The sequence below is a fragment of the Protobothrops mucrosquamatus genome, unplaced genomic scaffold (assembly GCF_001527695.2).
Source record: "Protobothrops mucrosquamatus isolate PMUCROS unplaced genomic scaffold, P.Mucros_1.0 scaffold1154, whole genome shotgun sequence".
In the NCBI taxonomy this organism is placed as follows: Eukaryota; Metazoa; Chordata; class Lepidosauria; order Squamata; family Viperidae; genus Protobothrops; species Protobothrops mucrosquamatus.
The window spans coordinates 136,607-157,837 of NW_015387369.1; the positions used below are offsets into that span (position 1 = coordinate 136,607).

The window sequence follows — 21,231 nt, forward strand, 5'->3', positions numbered from 1 at the left end:
AGGGGAGCTATATTGTAAAACTTTTAAAAATTTTCAAAAAAAAAAAAATATTGTAGCTTTTCTAAATTTGTTTCTCTTCAAGTATCTTGTACACCAATTTCCTTTATCATGTTTTTAAAAAAGTCTTAGGTAGTGTCTTTCTTCCTTGTTTTCCTGTTTTGCTACTTTTATAGTCTAACGTCCCATCTACTATTGCATTAAAATCCCCTACTAAGCAAATATTTTGATATTCCATTTCTCCTATTTTTCTATGAAGTTTTTGATAAAAATTTTCTTGCTTATTGTTTGGTGCATATATTACTACCAAAAGTATCTGTTTTTGATTTAAAATTATTTCCACCTTTACAATTCTTCCTTCTTCATCTGAATAGATCATTTTAGAGTCTATTGTCTCTTTAACATATACAGCTACTCCTCTCTTTTTTTGTTGCACTGATGCATAGTAGAGTTTCCCAATTTTTGGACATTCCAAAAGTTTGTAATATTGTTTTTTATGTGTGTCTCTTGTAGACAAATTATATCTATATTTAATTTCTGCGATTTTAAAAAAAATTCTTTTCCTTTTTGATGGGGAGTTCAGTCCATTTATATTCACTGAAAAAATCCGTTTTCCTTCTCCATTTTGTTTACTTATATTTAGGTCTTGTTGATCTCGTGGTTCTCTGCTCTCTTGGTCTGTCTTCTCTTTCTCTTCTTCAATTTGTGTAATTGTTTCCTCTGTGTAATTATTCTATCTGTTTCTGGACTTCTCTATCCTCTTGTTGGTATTGTATTCTTTCTTCCAAAGATGCTCTGCCTTCCAAATTGAGTCCAATCTTGTATTGTTCCAATTAATTAAGATGGCATTAACCATCTGAACTTTACACCTTTTGCAATTAGCTTTGTAGTCAGAAAGTGATATTGTTTTCGGGTGTCCCTTATTATCTAAGGCATCTGCTTCAACACAATTTCCCTGTTTCTATATTGTAGTGGATCATCCCTAACTGCTTTCAGTATCTCATCCCTCTTTGTTTTCTTTACGAATCTAATGTGGACTTCTCTAGGCACTTTCTGTTTCCTCGCGTAGCTTGAATTCATTCTAAATGTCTGATCAATCTCCAATTGCATCTCAACTCTGTCTATTTTTAGGGCTTCCGCCAGTAAATTAATAATCATTTCCCCTGTATCTTCCTCCTTGTCTTCAGGTATATTCTAGAATCTTAAATAATGTACAGCTTTCTCCATTTCCAAGGCTGCAACCGCCTCTTTTAGGCTTTGATTTGCTTGTCCTGGCTTTTCATTTTCTTCCATTATTGCCTCCATTTTTTAATCAATTTCTTCTGATTCATCCTCCATTTTCTGAATTCTTTGTTCATTTTTAGCAATCATTTGTTGATGGGCATCAAATTGGGTCTTTATATCAAGCATTTGCTCATTTAGCTTATCTAAGTTGTTTTTTGTCTCTTCATAATTCTTCTTTGTTTCTTGAATTAATTGTAATGTGGCTTGCATTTCTTTTTGGAAATTGTTTTTTCTTGTTGTAACATTGTTTCAATGGATCCCTGCCTTGCTGGATTAGATGTCCCAGAGGAGGGTGCAGAAGAAGTTTTTTTGTAATTTTAGTACGATGTGGTGCACTCATTTTTCAATTAATCAGGTTTTGTAAATCCACAGGAAAAAAGGAAAAGAAAAGCCAACTGCTTTAGGCTATAATCCCACCATCAAAAAAGCCAACTATTTTAGGCTAATCTAAATATTCCGATCAGTTCAAAAATATAAAGAGCCCTCTATCTCCAAATAGTTTCTTTAATAGTTGTATCCAGAGTCAGGAGATATGATTACACAAAACCTTTCCTAGCATAGAGTCACACAAAATCCTTTTTGTTTACAACAGGTGTTAGTCCAAGGTCAGCAATTTCTCTAGTTCTTTTTGTAATATTGTAGCACCTTCTTTCCACCACTAGATGTCCTCATAAAATAAAATAAAAATAAAAATTTTTCCCAAATCATAAAAGTTAGTGAAGTTTTCTTTATATCAATCCCAATTTCATTTTCTATATATATATTTATATTCCTTAATTTTGTTCCCCCATTTAAGATTTTTGGCCGCTTTTAACTCCCTACTTCCAAATCTTCCTGGGGTCTTTTGCTTTTGGAAATTATCCAATCCAGGGATTTATATTTGTAAATCCATAGGGAAAAGAAATAAAAAGCTGTCTCACCCAGATCTCAACACGTTATTGAAAATCAGCTGTTCAGTGGCATGCCGCGTTTCTCACTTCTTTCCCAGCTGTCTATGACTCAGACTATCTGTGCAGTTGCTGGCAGCCTTTCTCCCATCTGTTTGAAGGGGTTCCTTAGTTTGATTGGGTCGACCGCCATTGGCTCCAAGCTCCCAAGGCTTCCCTTCCTCCTCATCGCCTCTCCAAGGCAACTTTCCGACTCCTTGGGGTCTCCGGACGGAGCAAAATCAGACTAGGAAACCGGAGTCCCGGTTTCTTTCATCTGTGCCGTCATGACACCAAACCGGAAGTTCCAAATTACATTTTGGTTTAATGTAATGTTCAGATCCAACTAAAGAGAAATTCTCTGCTCCAAACAACCCCAGCAAGATATTTAACAATACTTCAGTTGCCACCAAATATTCTTTGCTTATGGACAAAAACAGCTCCAGAAAAAAAAAAGTAAAACTGAAATAAACCCCAGAATCTATCATTAATCTTAAGAGATGTGCAACAAAAGACGAGGGACAGGCTAATGATCATATAGAAAGAACACTAAGCAAATATGAAATAACTATACCTTACTCCCCCAATGCCTATGGAGGAACAGGGTTCCAAGTTGATTTAGTCCCAAATCACACCTCTTTTTTATAGACATTTACCATTTGGAGGATATGTACAAATTCAGAGCAATCAGCATGATGACTTTGAACCACTCAAGTTGTTTCCATTGAGTTCCTGGATAGCTAATAACTACAATGATAGCTAATAACTACAATGAATTGTAGTTCAGATAGCTAATAACTACAATGAATTCTTGCCTCACCTCTCCTTCAGCTCCTTCTGTTCTTCTACATAAGTCTAGAAAAAGGGAAAAAGAAAATTCACCCAGTAACTTTACATGTTTTAGAACAGTTTATGAGGGGATCCAGACTTCAAATTGATATACTCCTTGCAAACCCCTTCCAGACTCACCAGTTGATTTTTAACTGTTATCTCTTCTTCATCTTCTTCATCATCATATTTGCTACAGAAAAAAAGAACGATAATGAGTTGACCAATCTTTGCTCACAAACACTTGAAATTAAAGAAGCCAAATTATCTGAAACCTGAAATTCAGTCCTCTAATGAGATATTGCTTCCAAAGAGGTTGAATCTTCTCAGAAAGAAACAAAGCTGCTCATACATTTATCCTACCGCTAAGCTGATATAAACTTACTAAGGGCGGGAAAGTAAAGTACAAACATTTTTTTTCAGTTCCAGATACAGAAATGTAGCACGGGAAACTTAACTCCTCTATACTGCAAAAAAGCAAGTGTCATTATATGAAAATATAGTGACAAGATAGTCTACAGCAGTGTTGGCGAACCTATGGCACGCGTGCCAGAGGCGGCACTCAGAGCCTTCTCTGTGGGCACGCGCGCCATCGCCCCAGCCCCGCCTCCCCCTGCAGCCCCCTCCTCTCCAGCAGCCCCCCTGCACGGAGTAGCGCAGCCAAGGACATAGCTGGGCAGCAGGGACAAGACACCGCCCTCGCGCTCCATAGCGTGCAGATGATGCTGCGGGGTGTGGGCAGAGGGCGTGGCTGCCATGGTGCTGCCTGGGTGATCTGCTACGGTGAGCCATTGAGGCAGTGCATGGCCCTGTGGGCAGGCGGAGCAGGCCGGGGCGGAGCAGACAGGGCGGGAGGCAGAGCGGGGCAGGGAGCGGGTTTGGGGCATTCGGTCTCTAAAAGGTTCGCCATCACTGGTCTACAGAATCACTGAACTGCTCATGTCATTGGAAAATTCATTTTGTTAGACATGCCATCTGAAGGGTTTGGAATAAACATAAAGTTCCCTACGAAGATTCCTAGGTATCATCCTAGGAAGCTTTCTTTAGAAATTTGTTAAATGAGTTTTGCTCTATGTTATGACTTTTCTTGCCACAGTTGTTAAGTGGATCACTGTAGCTGTTAAATTAGTAACACGGTTGTTAAGAGAATATGGTTTCCCCATTGACTCTGCTTGTTGGATGGTTGCAAAAGGTGATCATATGACCCTTGGGACAGTGCAATGGTCATAAATTTGAGTTAGTTGTCAAGCATCCGAATGTAAATCACATGACCACAGGGATGCTGCAACGGTAATAAGTGTGAAGCCATATAGGAACACAGTATTCTACTGCAGAGTACACCAACCTTAGTGCTGATGACCTGAGAAGGGCAGCTGAAGCTCCCTGTCAAGCGTTTACAGCTTTCCAGTGCAAAAATAAGCACACATTCAAAATGAGCAGGAGGCATAGTTTAGAAAAACTTTATCTATAAAATATATATAAACATGATACATACAGTTTTATTCAGCTCTGGGGAACATCAACAACTCTTAACTTGGAGATCAGAAGAAAACAACACAGAGAAGACTAAGACACGCCCAGACCTAGACTGGATCACATGCCTCACACAGCCAATACTGTGTCTTAATCAAAAACAGTTCTCATTGGCTGGTTTGTTGCTATGGCTATTTCAGTTCATAAAATTTCTTACACACTGACACTCCCCATTTTGTTCAACATGATTTCTGAAATATGTTGTTCCTAGTATTGATTTTTGCTGGCGTATTCTCTAGTCCAATGTTACTCCTAAATACTTTGGATGGGGATCATAGGGGAGTAAGTTGTTTAAGTAGACCTTCAGGGCTTAAACAAGCTAGTTTGTTTTGTTAAGGTGGAAGCATGTGGTTACTGTTTTGCTGGTGCTAAGAGTGAGCCTCCAGTCAGTGAAGAGTTTTCCCAAGATTTTAAGATCTTTGGACAGGAACCTGCCTGCCACATCCATGTGTTTTTCTTGTCTTGCTGTGGCCAAATCATCGGTATATCCAAATTTGCGTCCCCTTGTTGCTGGCATATCTGATATATATAAGTTGAATACTGTAGGTGCCATTATAGAGCCTTGTGGGAAGCCATTATTTAATCTTCTTACCTTACTTATGTTGTCCCTCATTATTATCTGAAAGGACCGATCACTCAGTATGTTATTAATTACTTGATAGAGATTTCTGCAGGGGATATGGCACAGTTTGTATAACAACCCGTCCTTCCAAACTGTGTCATATGCCTCAGTTAGATCTACAGATATGGCCATGGTTTTGAGGCCTCATTGGAATCCTGTTTCAATATAGTCTCTTAGGCTCCAGTCTTGTTGGAAGCCGGCTTGTTCCACAGGCAGATGTTCATCTATTATGGGACCTATCCTGTTTATAATTAATCTTTGTAGCAGGAACTCAAAAGGGTGATTGGGTGGTAGCTAATGCTAGAATTGATATTATTCTAGCATTTTTGAATTCTGATGGAAGGCAGCCATTGGAAACTACATCTGAAAGGAATTTACCAATCCAATTCTGTGTGCACCTCCAGAGTTTATCAGGAATTCTGGAGGAATACCATTGATGCCTGATGCTTTATCACATTTCAGACTACCAATGTCAGTGTCAATTTCCTTTATAGAGAAAGCATTTCACCGGATTGCTGAAAAGCTGAAAATGCTTTTTTTATGAGAATGGAGTGTCCTTTCACCCTTGGAACTTTGGAGAGAGATATAACTCAGGGGGCTATTTGGTCAGGGTTATACTGTTTGTCATACGGGTTGCCTAGCTCTACTCAGTTTTCTTAATAGGCCCCAAGCTTTCCGGCTGGATTTGCTGAAACTTAGTGATTCTGTGTATTGTTCCCACTTCTTACATCAAGCTTCATCCAAGCTGTGTAAGAAATCGTCGGTGATCTTGGGATCACCACTCTGTAAAAGGTTTGGTAGAGTCCTTCAGTCCATCCTAGGATGTACTCTCTTCTAAATCCTTGAGGGATATGTCTTTTCGTAAAGGCGATTATTGCCTTCAGGAATCTATGATAGTGCTAACTACTTGATGAAATCCACTATATAGTTTTATCAAGATTTTCAGCAAATTTGGGTCAGTTGACTTTTTGAAAGTTTCATCTGGGTCTGGGATACAGATTATGGGAATTTGGATGAAAATTATATATAAAAATTTGGGTAAAAAGTATAAAGTTACTTCAAATGTATGCAGGAAGTGTAAATGTAAAGAAGGAACTTTTTATCATCTATGGTGGACTTGCAACAAAGCCAAGATATATTGGAGTAGGATTCATATCTTAATACAGAAGATTCTTAAAGTGAATACAAAGATAAAACTAGAGACTTTTGTTTTAGTCCTAATGGACAAAGAACTTGAAAAATAAATTGGAACTGTGATATTACCGTGTTTCCCCCAAAATAAGACCCATGCTGAAAATAAGCCTGGGGGGGTGGGCATAGCCAGCACAAGCAGCTGCGCAAGCGGGGCCAAAGGTGTCCTTGGCGTAGTGCAGGTAAGTCTGCAAGCAGAGGCGGGGGGAGGTGTTTGGGTGCCTATGGGCACTTCAGAACCGAGCGAATCGCTTCGTTCCGAAGCACCCCATAGGCGCCCAAACACTTCCCTGAGGTCTGACAGAGAATAAAAGCTCCGTTTGCTTGCAAATGGGACGCTTGAAGACAGAGCTAATCACTCCATTTCAAAGAGCCCCATTCGCAAGGAGACGGAGCTTCCATTCTCTGTCAGATCTCCATTCAGGGGAAGTGTTTGGGTGCCTATGGAGCGCTTTGGAATGAAGCGATTCACTCGGTTCCTAAGCACCCCATTGGCACCCACTTTTGCCACGGAGATCTGACGGAGACTGGAAGCTCCATCTGCTTGTGAATGGGATGCTTGGAGACAGAGCTAATCGCTCCATTTCAAAGCACCCCATTTGCAAGGAGATGGAGCTTCCTTGCAAGGAGATGGGAGCTTCCTTCGCCTCCTTACCAGCCCGAGGCTCAAGTCTTGGCAATTAGGTTTAAATAGCACATAACTGATGCCGGAGGGGACGTCCTGGGGGGGGAGGATTCTGGCTGGCCTGGGGTGTGTTCTGCCACTGCCTCCCAAGCTCCACCTTCACCCACTGCCGAGGATTTTCATGTCTGTCAGCTAGCTTGGGAGGCAGTGGCAGGGGGCAGCCCAGCAGCAGCAACAGCAGAATCCTCCCCCCGGGACAGAGCACTATGTCGACGCCACTGCTTCCCAAACCAGCCGACGCATATGAAAATCCTGGGTAGCAGGAGAAGGTGGAGCTTGGGAGACAGCATTGGGGCACGGCCCAGGACGTCCCAGCAGCAGCAGCAGCAGAATCCCCCCAGGACAGCCCTTCCAGCAGCAGCTACGTGCTATTTAAACCTAAGTGCCAAGACCAGAGCCTCAGGTTCGTAAGGGGGTGAAGGCTCCAGGCAGGGATGGCGGACACAATGGGACAGGCCAGACGACGAGCAGAGAGCTCCGCCACCACTGCTGCTTCCCCCTCGGAGCTGCAAGCACGAGGCAGTCTCCTTTAAGCCCACCGAGGCTCCGATCTAGGTACTTAGAATTAAATAACATGCAACTGGCACCAGTGAGGCTGTCCCAGGGAAATTCTACTATTGCTCATGGCAGTGGGAGCACCAGTGCGATGCACATGGTGTCCTGCTGCGAGTGGCCGCAGAAGTGGGGAGGCGCAACAGATGTTGGGGTGTGGGAGCCTGGCTGTGGTGGTCCTGCAGTAAGTGGGTGTGGGGCGGGTGGGGCAGCTCTCCCCCACCTGCCTTGCCTTGTGGCGGCGATACCAGTCTCCTAGTGGATGGGGCTGTTGGTGCCACTGACATAAGGCGAGGTAGGTATCAGAAAAAAAAATGACACACCCCTCAAAAATAAGACCTAGTACCTCTTTTGGAGGCAAAAACATATAAGACTGAATCTTATTTTTCGGGGAAACACGGTATATATGCTGATAGCTGCAAGAATGCTCTGCCTGCAAAAATGGAAAGATACTTTAATTTCCACAATGGATGACGGCTGAAAAGACTTTGTGCTTGAGGTGTAAAAAATGAAACTTTGATTTTAGGTTTTGCTGATTAGATAGGTTTGTTATGGAAATGGCTAGTATATATTACTATGTAAACGTAAAAGACTAAGGTTGTATGTTTATTACTTTGTTCCACTGCACTAAAAAGTTGGATGTCAATGCTTTTCTTTTGCCTTTTATCCTATACTTTTTCCTCTTCCCTTTTTCTTCCCCTAATTTCCCATTATTTTTGTTTTTATTTGTATTTTATATTTCAATAAAGTAATAAAACTTTTAGAATTTCAAGGAAAATTCTTTCAGTCAAAATCATTGGTTTATAATTTGATCCAATTTTTCTTTATCCTGTTTTCTGAAACAACTAAGCAATTCTGCTGTCTTCTATAACTTTTCAGATTCTTGAAGACAGCTATCACAACTGCTTGAAGACCTCCTTTCTGCAGAATAGAACACTTCATACCTCCAACATCTCTCATAAGTTCTTCGTAGGACTTTTATCACCAATTTTGTCAATCTTCTTTATAAATGCAGTGCCAAGAACTGACCAAAAGATTTTAGGCAGTCTTTTAATGCAGAATAAAGAGGAAAGATGACTTGATTTTTACTTCTGTTGATGCAGCTTTTATTCATTTTGCAGCTTTTATTCTTTTTGCAGCACTGCTGACTCTTGTTCAGTGGGTGATCCACCAAGACACCCAGATTCTTTTTACATATGCTACCCAGCATAGTCCACCATCATCTTTGCCATTCACTTTAGAGTTTTCCTACTTAATGTGCATCTTTGGATTTGTTCTTGTAGTTCACATGGTATGGAACAGGCCTCTTCATTTTGGCTGTGACTAATTCAAAACCTTTCAAAGAATCCACCATCCATATATTGTTTAAGAGCACTAGAGAATAGGGTGTTGTATTATATACCAATATAGTCTCACAGATGGGGGGAAAGGAATTATTTGTTTTAGGGATTGACAAGCTCATTCCCAAACCTTTGCCATCAAATACCCCAATGGAAGCCTTTTGCATGAATGGCAAGAAAACTGTTGATTTATGCTACTATTCTTGCAAATATATCTTAAGTATTATCCAAGTCTTCTTTTTTATGGTTATGTGTTGCATTATTCTCTATTGTGAATAACTGACCCATTTTGAATTTTTATAATTCTCATTCCCATCTTGGTTTTCTTCAGTTCATTTCATTAACCAAATTGCCATTCTTATTTCTTCTCCTATCCCATCACAATGTATTACAAATTTTATTTGAAGATATTTCAATTAACCAATGTACTGCTCCTTTCTTCACTTATCTCTCATTACCTTTTTCTATCCTGTCCAAACAAATGTAAATATACTGTTGCATATCTTTTGTCTTTATAAGAAAGCACTCTACTGCTACTTTATAAACAAACCATCCCAATTTGAATTTGGCCATATTGCTAAATATCTGTGCACATCAATGCCTGTGCATTAGGCAATGCCACCAGAGAAATTAGGAGAGTTAGGGAACATGGGTACCATTCAAGCTATGCTGGTTGAAAGTGCTCCTGTTTATGTATTTATGTGCTGCCCATCTCATCCAGATGACCATGGATGGCTTACAAACATTAAAACAGGCACACATTAAAATAATAAAACAATAGAAACAATAATAAATAGCATTAAAAGATGAGGAGAGGAATATGAAGTACATGGGAAGAGGTGGGGTCTTTCCTAATCCAACCACCATTGCAAAATGTGCACCCCTGTTTTCAGGCCCTTACAAAAGGTCAAAAGAATGGGTACAAATCTCACTTTGGGCAGTACAATGTTCCAAAGGGCAGGGGCCACAACAGAAAAGGCTCTTCTCCTAGACCTGGTCAGCTGGAATTCCTTGACTGACAGGGTCTGCAGCATGCCCCCTCTGCTGGCACAGGTGGGGCAGGCTCCTCGAGGCCGAGATGGTCACTCGGTGACGGGAAGAAAGAGGACTGGGAAGAAAGAACCCAAAGAGTAACTTTCACCCAAGGAGGTTGGAAGAAGACTTGAAAGTAAAGGATGGAAATGTTTTCTGACGATGAAGAATCAGACAAGCAGTCAGACCTGATGGAAGGGATCTTGAAGTGAGCCATACATTACATGGTGGAAGTTTTCAAGGACCTGAAAGCCACATCCCTGGACTGTCAAGAAAAGGAAGAACTAGCCAAGGGAGTCAAACATGGTGAAGGAGAGACTGTAACCACCGAGGTGGCAGGCAGGGCCGCAGGGTCGACAGAAACTACTCAGGCAGTCTGACAGCAAGCCATCCCTTGGAGGGCTCGGTCCCCACGATCACCTCGAAAGAGAACTCCCCTGGATGAGCCAAAGCTAGTTCCATTGGGAGTTAAATTTGATGGGGATCCTCAACAATTGGGATTCTTCTTGGCTCACATCCTCACATACATTCAAGTGTATGGGAGGTCTCTCCCCAACGATGCAGCTAAGATCAGGGTCATCACCCTAGCAAGCTTTGTCATCGAACCCCAGGGACTCACCATGGGATGCCACTCAGAGACTTTGGCTTTCATTGTGGCTCCTGGCATGGAATGGCCCCTTGTCCTTAGGCTAACCTGGTTAAAGAAATGGAACTCCTTAATTGACTGAAGAGAGGGGCAGCTAAAGTTCCCAAGGAAGAGAGCTCCTCCCCGGGATTGCCTGGTAATAGAACAGAGGGTTTGAAGCAAGAATTAGTGTCCGCATTGAGTGAGCAAGAGACTCAGAGCATTCCAAAAGAGTACCATGATTTAGCCAAGGTTTTCAGCGAAAAGAGGTCAGATGAGCTCCCCCCTCACCATGAGGGACATGTTAGCTCACCTAGCAAAAGAAAAAATCTTTTCTAAGTTAGACTTGCGAGAAGCGTACTATCGCATTAAAGAGGGGGATGAATGGAAGACTGCTTTCAACTGCCCCCTAGGTTGCTTCCAGTTTAGGGTACTCCCTTTCAGGTTACATGGAGCCCCAGCAGTGTTCATACAACTAATCAATGAGGCCCTCCATGAGCACTTGTACAAGGGGGTTCTGGTGTATTTGGACGATATCTTGATATACACTGAAACTAAAGCTGAACATGTAAAGTTAGTTAGGGCAGTCCTAAAGAACCTCCGCACTGCTAAATTGTATGCCAAACTCTCAAAGTGTGAATTCCTAAGGACAGAATTGACTATCTGGGCTATAACATCTCCCACGAAGGAGTGGAGATGGACCCATAGAAAGTGTGGGCCATCATGGAATGGACCCCTCCCTGCACCAGGAAGCAGTTACAGAGCTTTCTGGGGTTTGCCAACTTTTACAGGCAATTTATCCCCTTGTTTGCTCAAATTCCACTCCCTTGCACTAACTTACTGAAGATTAAGGGAGGGGGTAAGCCAAAGTCCAGCCAGCCACTAAAATGGACAGCAGAATGTCAATCTGCGTTCAAGAAACTTAAGAACTTTTTTCCGCGGAGCCGGTGTTGAAACACCTGGACCTGGAAAAGCCATTTGTGATTCAGGCTGATGCTAACGATGTGGCAGTGGGGGCGTATTACTGCAGAAAAACCAGCAGGGTCAGTTACAACCCTGTACTTACACATCCAAATGCTGTCTGAGACTGAACAATGATGGACTGCTTGGGAAAAGGAGGCCTATGCAGTAAGATGGGTCCTCTTAACCTGGAGACATTTCTTAGAAGACATTTGTTTCCAGGTCTGGACTGATCATAAGAATCTTGAAGCTTTAAAAATCCCCAGGAGATTGTCTCTGAAACAGGCCCAACACTTCCACCATCCACTACCTGCCCGGAGGAAAAAGCTTCCTGGTAGATGCTGTGTCAGGAATGCCACAATACAACAGTAGGAAGGCGGACGTGGTTAAACCCCTCCTTTCCCCACAGTAACTGGCGGCCCTTCGCTACAAGAGTGCAGGCTAGGAAAACCCCGCCATTAGACAATGTGGGGGTCGGAGAGTTAAAGCTGCTGGAAAAAGATGAGTGGTTCGGAGGATACAGAGATCTCTGTTCGATGCAAGATGGTTTGGCCTGGGTTGGAGGAAAACTGTATATGCCTGCAAGTCAGAGACTAAGAATCATGCAGGCCTGTCCCAATTCGAAAAAGGCAGGACACTTTGGGTTTGTAAAGACTCTTTACCTGCTTAAGCGGCAATTTTGGTGGCCATCTTTAAACAAAGACATTGAAAGCTATGTGGCCAGCTGCCCAATATGTGCGGCCAAGCAGAGGCAGGGGAAAATGCCTGGCCTCCTGCAGCCAGTAGCGAGCCCTTCAGCACCCTGGAGAGAAATCTCCATGGATTTTATTGTGGAGCTACCTGAAAGCGCGGGAAATACTGTCATTTGGGTTGTCACCCAAACAAAAAGGTCAGTCAATCAATTTCAACTTCTTGCGAAAAAAAAAATCTTGCAAAGTTGGGATTGACCTTTTTTCCCCCCAGATACTTCTTTTTGTTTCCCTGCACACTGTGGCGGCGGATCACGAAGGAGAAACGGTACTGGGAGTCAGGTAAGCAAAGAAATACAATTCCTGGGGGAAGCAAGGACATCTGGGTGGTGGTGTGGCAAGCTCTCCAGCTCCAAGGGGAAGGGGCAGCCAGCATGGGTGCTGACGGCGGGAAGCCTGCCCGCTCCACCACCCTACCTCCCTGAGCCTCCGGCACGCCATCTGCTGCTTTGGTCCTGGGGCAAAGGCTCCAGCCGGAGGAGCGTCGTCCTGGCTGCCCCCATCTCAGCGCCTTTCCCGGCTGCCCCGGGGCTGGCCTGGCACAGGAAGGGCACGCACCCCGCCCGCTTCACCACCCTCCCCCGAGCCTCCAGTGCTCCAACTGCTGCTTTGGTTGGCCTGGTCGCTGCCCAGTATGGCCACCCCAGGGCTGCAGGAACTGGCCTGGCACGGGAAGGGCACGCCCTGTCCGCACCGGTGCCGTACCTGGCCTGCCACCACACTCTCCACCCCATGCACAGGCCCTGTCCCACCCCCCACACTCACGGCCTACTGGTACTGGCAAAAAGTAAGCCCTCCCCAAAAGTAAATCCTCATGCTTACTTCAGAGCCCAAAAGAAAGTAAGACCGAGTCTTACTTTCAGGGAAACACGGTAGATAATGAAAATTTTTCCAGAATAAGGAATCAGTATGGGTAATCTTCAGACAAACACAACTTTTGTTGGGTGAGCTTATAAACCAAGGAGCTGGCTACAAAGCAAGTCAAGCATTCTTTATACAATCTAATTGCTGCTACATTATTTTAAACAAATACACATAGGTGCAGGGATATTACAGACAGACCTCAATCTACAACCATTCAGTGACCATTTAAAGTTACAACAGCACTGAAAAACACTGATTTATAACTGATCCTCACACTTACAAACAATGCCCACTCCCTAGGTTCACATGATCAAAATTTAGACACTTGGTAATCAGCATTTATTAATGATAGTTGTAGCATCCTGGGACCACGTGATCCGATTTGTGAACTTCTCAGTCAGCTTTCAACAAGCAAAGTCAATGGGAAAAGCTTTGCAACCACAATTCACTTAACAACCATAACAAAAAATGTTGTAAAATCAGGCCCATCTTACTTAAAAACCACTTTGCCTAGCAATAGAAATTTTGGTCCCAACTGTGATTGTAGATTGTATAATGTATCAATGAATATTAAAAATTACATGCCAAAGAAATGACATAAAAAAATAGCAGATAGCTTTCAGGAAATCTGTTTCATGGTAAAATGCGTATTCCCCATTGAGTGCCTGCTTCCTCTCTTATAATTCCTTCTTTGAGAGTGAATGTAAATACAATTCTCTTCTTGCTAATTATCCCAGTGCCCGGGTAAGTATTTGAAAGACAACGCATGGGGAGGGGGAGAGACGAGAGGAAAGCTAAGATAAAATCATAAGCACAGTTGTGGTCATGTGATTTTCCCCTTAGTGATTTAGTTCCTAATCCCAGTCGTGATCACTAAATGAGAACTACTTGTACCATTGAAAAAATACTTGAACACAGAAGATATTTGGACTTAATATGAAGATAAAGATTCAAATACGTATCTTCTGTGTTTTGTCAATGACTTGATAAACCTCAGAAAATAAGTGTAAAATGTACCTAATGCTATCCCAATTACACTCCTCCCTGAAATCATTTAAGCAAAGATAAACTCTTAGTGCTCAACATCTCTAACCTAAATATTAATTATGAGGTAGTCCAACTTTTTATGTCTTACCCTGCCTTCTCCACCATAACTTTTCTCTCATAATCCTTAAGAAACATGGGCTTTTTTCCCTTCTTTGTAGAAGTCTTCTTACAAACAATGGCCGAACAAGAATCTGAGAAGAGAATCAAGCATAACTGATCACCTGACAACTTCTAGTAAAGTAAAATATCATTACCCAACCCAAATAATGAAATGTGTGTATTTATATTTGGATAAAGCCACTGGACAGTTGCCTTAATCCAAAAAAAATTGTAACTCATACTCACCTTCCTCAGTGTAGAAAGCGATGTTCTTTTGATAAATTCGGGGATCCTTTGTTTTTAATAAGCCTAACATGGAATAAAAAGCACGATCCAGTTTGGAGTCAAGTTCCTATCATAGAAGGAAAGAACCACCAAAGGTGAATATTACCATTAGAAAAAAAATAGTTGCTCTGTGGTACTATTTTTCAATTTTTCCCAGCAAAGAGAGAACCTGAAAAGTATAAACAACAGAAAGCTTTATAGCCTGCCCTTTATAATAGAGTCCCTTAGGACAGAGGTCCCCAATCTTTTGGGCACCAGGGACCGGTTCTGTGGAGAGAGGTTTTTCTGCGGACTGGGAGATGCATGGTTTTGTGTGCTGCCTGCATCCCACAGATGTGGCTTTGCTTGTTTGTGTGGCCTAGTTGCAGGTATGCCGCAGCCCAGTACTGATCCATGGACTGGGGGTTGGAGATCCCTGCCTTAAGAGGTCTGATCCTGCTGTCCTTCAAAAGAGTCCTGAAGACAGGGCCCTTTCTCCAGAAAAGAGTTTTATCCAGTGCTTATTGCTAAGAATTCTTCCTGGCCCTCTCCATGTCTTTTATCAGTGTTTTTAATTTATTGCTTTTGCTTTTAATCCTTGCAAGACACAGAAAATCTTCAATAAATCTTCATTAGATATAAATTCAGAATTTAAAAATTTAAATTATAAGCAACACTTCTAGGAAGGTGATAAGAACCGCGTCCCCTGGCAGCAAATATCAGAGTTCCCCCTTGCGAACCCCTGAGAGGGCAGTGTTTCACTTGCATAGGGAAACGGCTCCTAAACTTCATCCCAGCCGTCGCTCCGAATGCTTTGGAATTTCAGTTTTCAGAGTACCAAGGGAACAACACTCGTCAGGAAACGCAACCCGATTCTCCCGGATTAACAGAAATTAGAGCTTCTTGTCACTATTTGCCCCTCAAATTGGCGGCATAACGCCTACCCACCTCTTCTTCGCTAGACGCCGACTCGGAACTCGAGGCTTTCTCCTCTTCCCCATATTTGTCCTGCACTGAGGGAGCGAGAAACCAGGCATTATATGAAGACAGCGCCAAAGGCCGTAACAAATCCCCGTAACAAATCCTCCAAAGCCCAAACCCGACCACTTTGTCCACGACTCACGCCGCTGCAGCTCCTCGCGACGCCGGTACTTTCCATAACGTGCAGCAAACACTGCGTTGACCCGCAACGGCTGCCCAGACATCGCGTTACCACTCAGCCCTTTTGCACTGAAGCAGGTTCATTTCCGGGCCGCTCAGCACGGAAAGGGTTGGGTTCACCAGTCGCCGGGAAGCTATCAATCAGCAAGTTGTTCCAATAGACTACGCAGAACTTGCCCAAGAGTAGGCGGGACGAATGTCCTCACCGTCACTCTTGTCAAGCGAGGCAGAATTCCAAAGCGGAATGGCTTCTTAAAAATGTAAACGCATTATTACTCAAGAGCTTCTAAACCGAACATATCAAGCATCATTTTAGAGATAGTGATGTCATATGATTATAAAATGTAAAAAAGTATTTTACGTTTTTCATTTCATCAGTATGTACCTATTTTTTTTCTATACGTATGTTTGTGAATGCATAAACAGATGCGCGCAAAAATGAAGCTTTATGCATTTGATAGCCTATTTATGTATAAATCAAATTTATTGGCAGCTCACTTCAATAAACTAAGAAGATGGAAATGAGGTGATGGGTGGCAGGGAGAAAGTGGAACTGCTTAATTCATTGTTTGCATCTGTCTTTATGCAAAAGAAAAAATAGTCCAATTTATCAAAAGCAGCACTATAGGTAACAGAATAGGAACGCAAGTCAAAATAGGCAGGAAAAAGGGAAAGAACATCTATTCACTCTAGATGAGTTCAAATTGCCAGGACCAAATGGATTACATCCAGTGGTGGAATTCAAATATGTGAACAACCGGTTCTCTGTGTGGATGCTGCTTCCGGAAGCCCATTCTGGGCCTGGTCAACAAAAAATTAGCTACCGGTTCTGTCGAAGTGGTGCAAACTGGCTGAATCCCACTACTGATTACATCCCAGGGTTCTGAAGGAGCTGGCAGATGTGAGCTCAAAACCACTGAATAAAATCTTTCAAAGCTGGAGCACCGGGGAACTACCAGAGGACTAGAAATGAGTTGATGTTCCAATCTACAAAAAGGGAGAAAAAGTGGATCCAGGAAACTATAAACCAATCAGCCTGACATCAATACCTGGAAAGATCCTGGAAAAGATAATTAAGCAGCACATTTGTGAGCACCTAAAAACAAACAAGACAATTACTACTGTGTTTCCCTGAAAATAAGACTGGGCCTTATATATATATATTTTTTTGCCTTATTTTTTTTGTCTTTTTTTGCCTTTGTCTTATTTTTTCCCCAACATATGCCTTGCCTCGCGGCAGTAGGAGCCCAGTGCCCCCACCACAAGGTGAGGCAGGTGGGGGAGAGCTGTCCCACACACCCCACACCCATTTACCGCAGGACCACCACAGCCAGGCCTCCCACACCCCAACAACTGTCGCGCCCCCCACTTCTGCGGCTGCTTGTGCCACCACCGCCACGAGCAATAGCGAAATCCCCCCCCATGGCCTCACTGGTGCCAGCTGTGCGCTATTTAACTCTAAGCGAGTAGACCGGAGTCTCGGCCTTGCGCTTGCAGCTCCGAGAGGGAAGTGGTGGTGGAATGCTTCACTTGTCGCCTGGTCTGCCTCCCCATTGCAGCCGCCATCTCTGCCTGGAGCCTCCACCTCCTTACCAGCCTGAGGCTCCAGTCTTGGCATTTAGGTTTAAATAGCGTGCAGCTGGCACAGGTGGGGCCATCCCGGGGAGATTCTGCTGCTGCTGCTGCTGCTGCTGCTGCTGCTGCTGCTGCTGCTGCGCCATGCCCCGATGCTGTCTCCCAAGCTCCACCTTCACTTGCTACCCAGGATTTTCATGTGCATCTGCTGGCTTGGGAAGCAGTGGCAGCGGCAGAGTGCTCCATCGCCACCACCAAGCCAGCTGACGCATGAAAATCCGCTGCCACCCGGGATAGAGATCTGATGTAGAATGGAAGCTCCGTCTCCTTGCAAATGGGGTGCTTTGAAATGGAGCGATTAGCTCTGTCTCCAAGCATCCCATTTGCAGCAAACGGAGCTTCCAGTCTCAGTCAGATCTCCAGGGGAAAAGTGGGTGCCTATGGGGCGCTTCAGAACCAAGTGAATTGCTTCATTCTGAAGCGCCCCATAGGCGCCCAAACACCCCCCGCTTCTGCCTCCAAGCACAGACTTACCTGCTCTGCCCAAGAGCCGGCGGGCTGCGACTGCTGCTGGACACCATCGGCCCCTGCGTGCTCGCCGCCGCTTATGCTGGCCACGCCCACCCTCGGGCTTATTTTTGGAGTGGGGCTTATATTAGGTCCACCCCAAAAAATCAGGCTTATTTTCGGGGTGGGTGTTATTTTTGGGGAAACACGGAAGAAGCCAGCATTGGTTTGCCACAAATAAACCATGCCAGACAAACCTTGCCTTCTTTGACAAAGTGACTAATGGTTAAGGAAACACTATGGGCATAGTTTATTTAGATTTCAGTAAGCCATTTGACAAAGTAAACCATTTTCTTGTTAAGATAGAACAATGTGGGATAGACAATACCATCATCAGATGGATTCCCAACTGGTTACCAGTGGGTAGTCCTCAATAGATCTACATCTAGATGGAGGGAAGCATGCAGTTGAGGAGCTAGAAAGTGAACTCATCAAATTTGCAGACAACATCAAGCTAGGGGAATAGCTAACACTAGATGATGCACACAAGATTCAAGAGGACCTTGAAAGACTTAAATACCGGGCAACATTCAACAAAGTGCAATTCAGTGGTGAGTAAAGTAAGGTTTTACATAAAGGCAAGAGAAACCAAATGCACAGTTATAAAATAGGTGGTATTTTATAGTAGTAGTAGTAACTGAGAGAGGAATCTAGGTATCCTAGCCGACCACCATTTAAGCATGTGCCAGCAGTGTGCTGCAGCAGCCAAAAAAACTAATGCAGTCCTAGGATATATCAACAGAGGGATAGCATCAAGACAAGAAGTGATAGAAATGACTAAGTAAAACATTCAATACAAACCTGAGACATTACTATTAGGAATACTAGAGAAAGATGTAAATAAAGATGACACATATCTAATTATTCATGTGGTTACAGCAGCAAGGATACTATTTGCTCAAAAATGGAAAGCAATGGAAGTACCGAGTGGGGAAGTACTAATTAAGAAAATTATGTATTGCACAGAATTAGATAGGATAACCAAAAGATTAAAAAAACAGGAAGAAACAGAATTTTATCAAATATGGAATAAATTTTATAGATGGAGGGGAAAAAGAGATAAGTTAAAATAGAGACCAGAAATGTACAGTTGTATATAGATATATTATATGTAATTAATGTACAATATGGACTGAGATGTCAGTCAAAGACAATTTACCATGTTCAATGTTTTTAATCTTTTTTTTTTCCTTTGTACCCAATAAAAACTTTAAAAAAAAAGACAAGAAATGATAGTATCACTTTACACTGTGCAGGTGAGAACATGTGTCAGAATCCAAATATATTCCATCTCTAGTTATCAACTATGAAAAACCGCATTTCTGCCTGCTCTGGATTCTGTCATATGATGAAGGGAAGGGGGTGAACAAAGGGGCTTTATGGCCCTCACTTCCTTCAGCCTACTTCAAAGGGACTGGATGTGGATATCACCAAAAGAACTAACAATAACAATGGGGGTCATTAGCTTTCATGTAATCCTTTCTGAAGTCTCCTCCCAGCAGTGAGGAAAATGGTTAAGTAATCCTAATTGAATTGCTATATTCATACAACATGCCAATTCTTGATAAATTAACATGATTTACTAAATTATAACCAATCTCCTTTGATTCATGCTGTAAAAATACTAGTCAATGATATTTTATCTTACCAGGTTATGCAAAGCCAGTCCATGCATTTGTTTAAAGTTTAGTGTATTGTGTGAACCCATAATACTGAATTAAATAAATCATAAGTAAATTACATGTAATAAACATGTTATATGAACATTGCTTTTCTTTAAGAAACAAAACATACTGTAGATCCATTAGGAATTAAGTGACTTGTTTCTTACAAATGAGATTTTTTTATGTTCTCTACTCTCAGCTGTTCATGGTTTCCTGGTAGATGCTGGCATTTGGCAAGGATTTAAAGAAACAAGTTGCAAAACATCTCAGCTGTTTAAGCTTTCATTTTTAAAAATGTTCTATCTATCTCCTCCTTTCTTACGTCTGTAGCTGCACTCAGCCCTCTTCTATCCCTTACAATGCTTGACAAGCAGGCAGACAGCTGGTATTACAAAATGTTTAGCTTCCTTCCTTTTCTGTATCACTGAAGACCACGCCTAGCAGCTGGGACATTATTCTGGATGATAAAGTTCAACTCTCTAAGCCACAGGTTCCTTTCATAGTTTTCTCTCCAACATCAAGTAGTTCTGCTGTGCTATTTTGGTGTCTCAGCATTGTGAGGGCTGCATTGGAAACACAAACCCAGTACAATCCCAACACAGATTGAAAAGGTAAAGTCTTTTCCTCCCAGTGAAACATCAACAAGCAGGAAATCTTAGTTATGGTTTCCACAAGTTATATAGTAGCAATCTTCAAAAAGTAGAATTAAGACTATGGGAACAATTCCCTCTAGATTTGCTGGAGATTCACCAAGGCCTATAATGCATATATTGGGCAGAGGGTTCTGTCAACTAGAATATCCTTACTGGAGAAAGCAGTTTTTGAATTGGGTGATGCCCAGTGCAACTTTCACTTCTCTTTTCATCCTACAGACACGATACAAAAATCTTGACTTTACCAGGTACATTTTGCATAGTCTGAATCCAGTTTACCTTGTCAGAGTAACTTCAATAGTATTAATTTTACTTCTTCTATGTCTGTCTGTAATGACCCTGCTGTGAGGACCTGTTTAAATATTAGTTGTCCAAAACAGTAAATTCTAGCATCAGTTTGATTTTGTATTGCTGCACATATTTAAGAAATATAAAGTGCAATCACAAACTTAAATTACTTTTTCAGGGCTGGGACAATGCATTTCTGATAAAATTGACTGACCTCTGGAGTTATAAGAGTTACCAGATGTTCCAAGCTAGGGATGGGGCAGCCTATGGCCATCTAAATACTGCTGAACTACAACTCTCAAAAGCCTAGCTGCTATGATCAACCTAGCCTCATTTGATGAATGGTTTTCTTTTCTGTGCTCAAATTGAAATGAGCCAAAAGAGTTGAGGGAAACAGACTTGAATTGCTGTTAATGAAGTATAACAGAACTGGCAGGGGGAAAATCATGTATTTTTAAGGAATAAAAAAATATGTTTACCCTTTTTACCCCTTAAAAAATGCCTTTGAGTCAGTCTTGACTCTTGGAGTCTACATGGACAAGTCCCTGCAGTGATCTTGGCAACATTTGCAGAAGTGATTTGCCCTTCTCATCTCAGGGCTGAAAGTGACTGACTCAGTCACCTGCTGGTTCCATATCTAAGGCAAGACAAGAACTCACGGGTCTCCCAGTTTCTAACCTGGTGCCTTTAACCATGTCAACAAACTGGTTTCATTAACTGGCCTT

The 21,231-nt window shown here is 42.4% G+C and overlaps 1 protein-coding gene across 1 annotated transcript in view; it reads right to left on the reverse strand.

Moving 5' to 3' along the window:
* The window catches only part of KRI1 (KRI1 homolog), an 87,535-nt gene extending 71,711 nt beyond the window's left edge, over window positions 1–15,824 (reverse strand). Inside the window, exons 1-6 of the mRNA XM_015820639.1 lie at window positions 15,722–15,824; window positions 15,547–15,611; window positions 14,581–14,686; window positions 14,324–14,426; window positions 3,177–3,228; window positions 3,028–3,062 (exon numbers count right to left, since the gene is read on the reverse strand). Of these exons, the coding sequence (XP_015676125.1) occupies window positions 3,028–3,062; window positions 3,177–3,228; window positions 14,324–14,426; window positions 14,581–14,686; window positions 15,547–15,611; window positions 15,722–15,803 (443 nt within the window). The 5' untranslated portion in view covers window positions 15,804–15,824. The remainder of the gene's footprint in view (window positions 1–3,027; window positions 3,063–3,176; window positions 3,229–14,323; window positions 14,427–14,580; window positions 14,687–15,546; window positions 15,612–15,721) is intronic.
* Window positions 15,825–21,231: the final 5,407 nt, after the last annotated feature.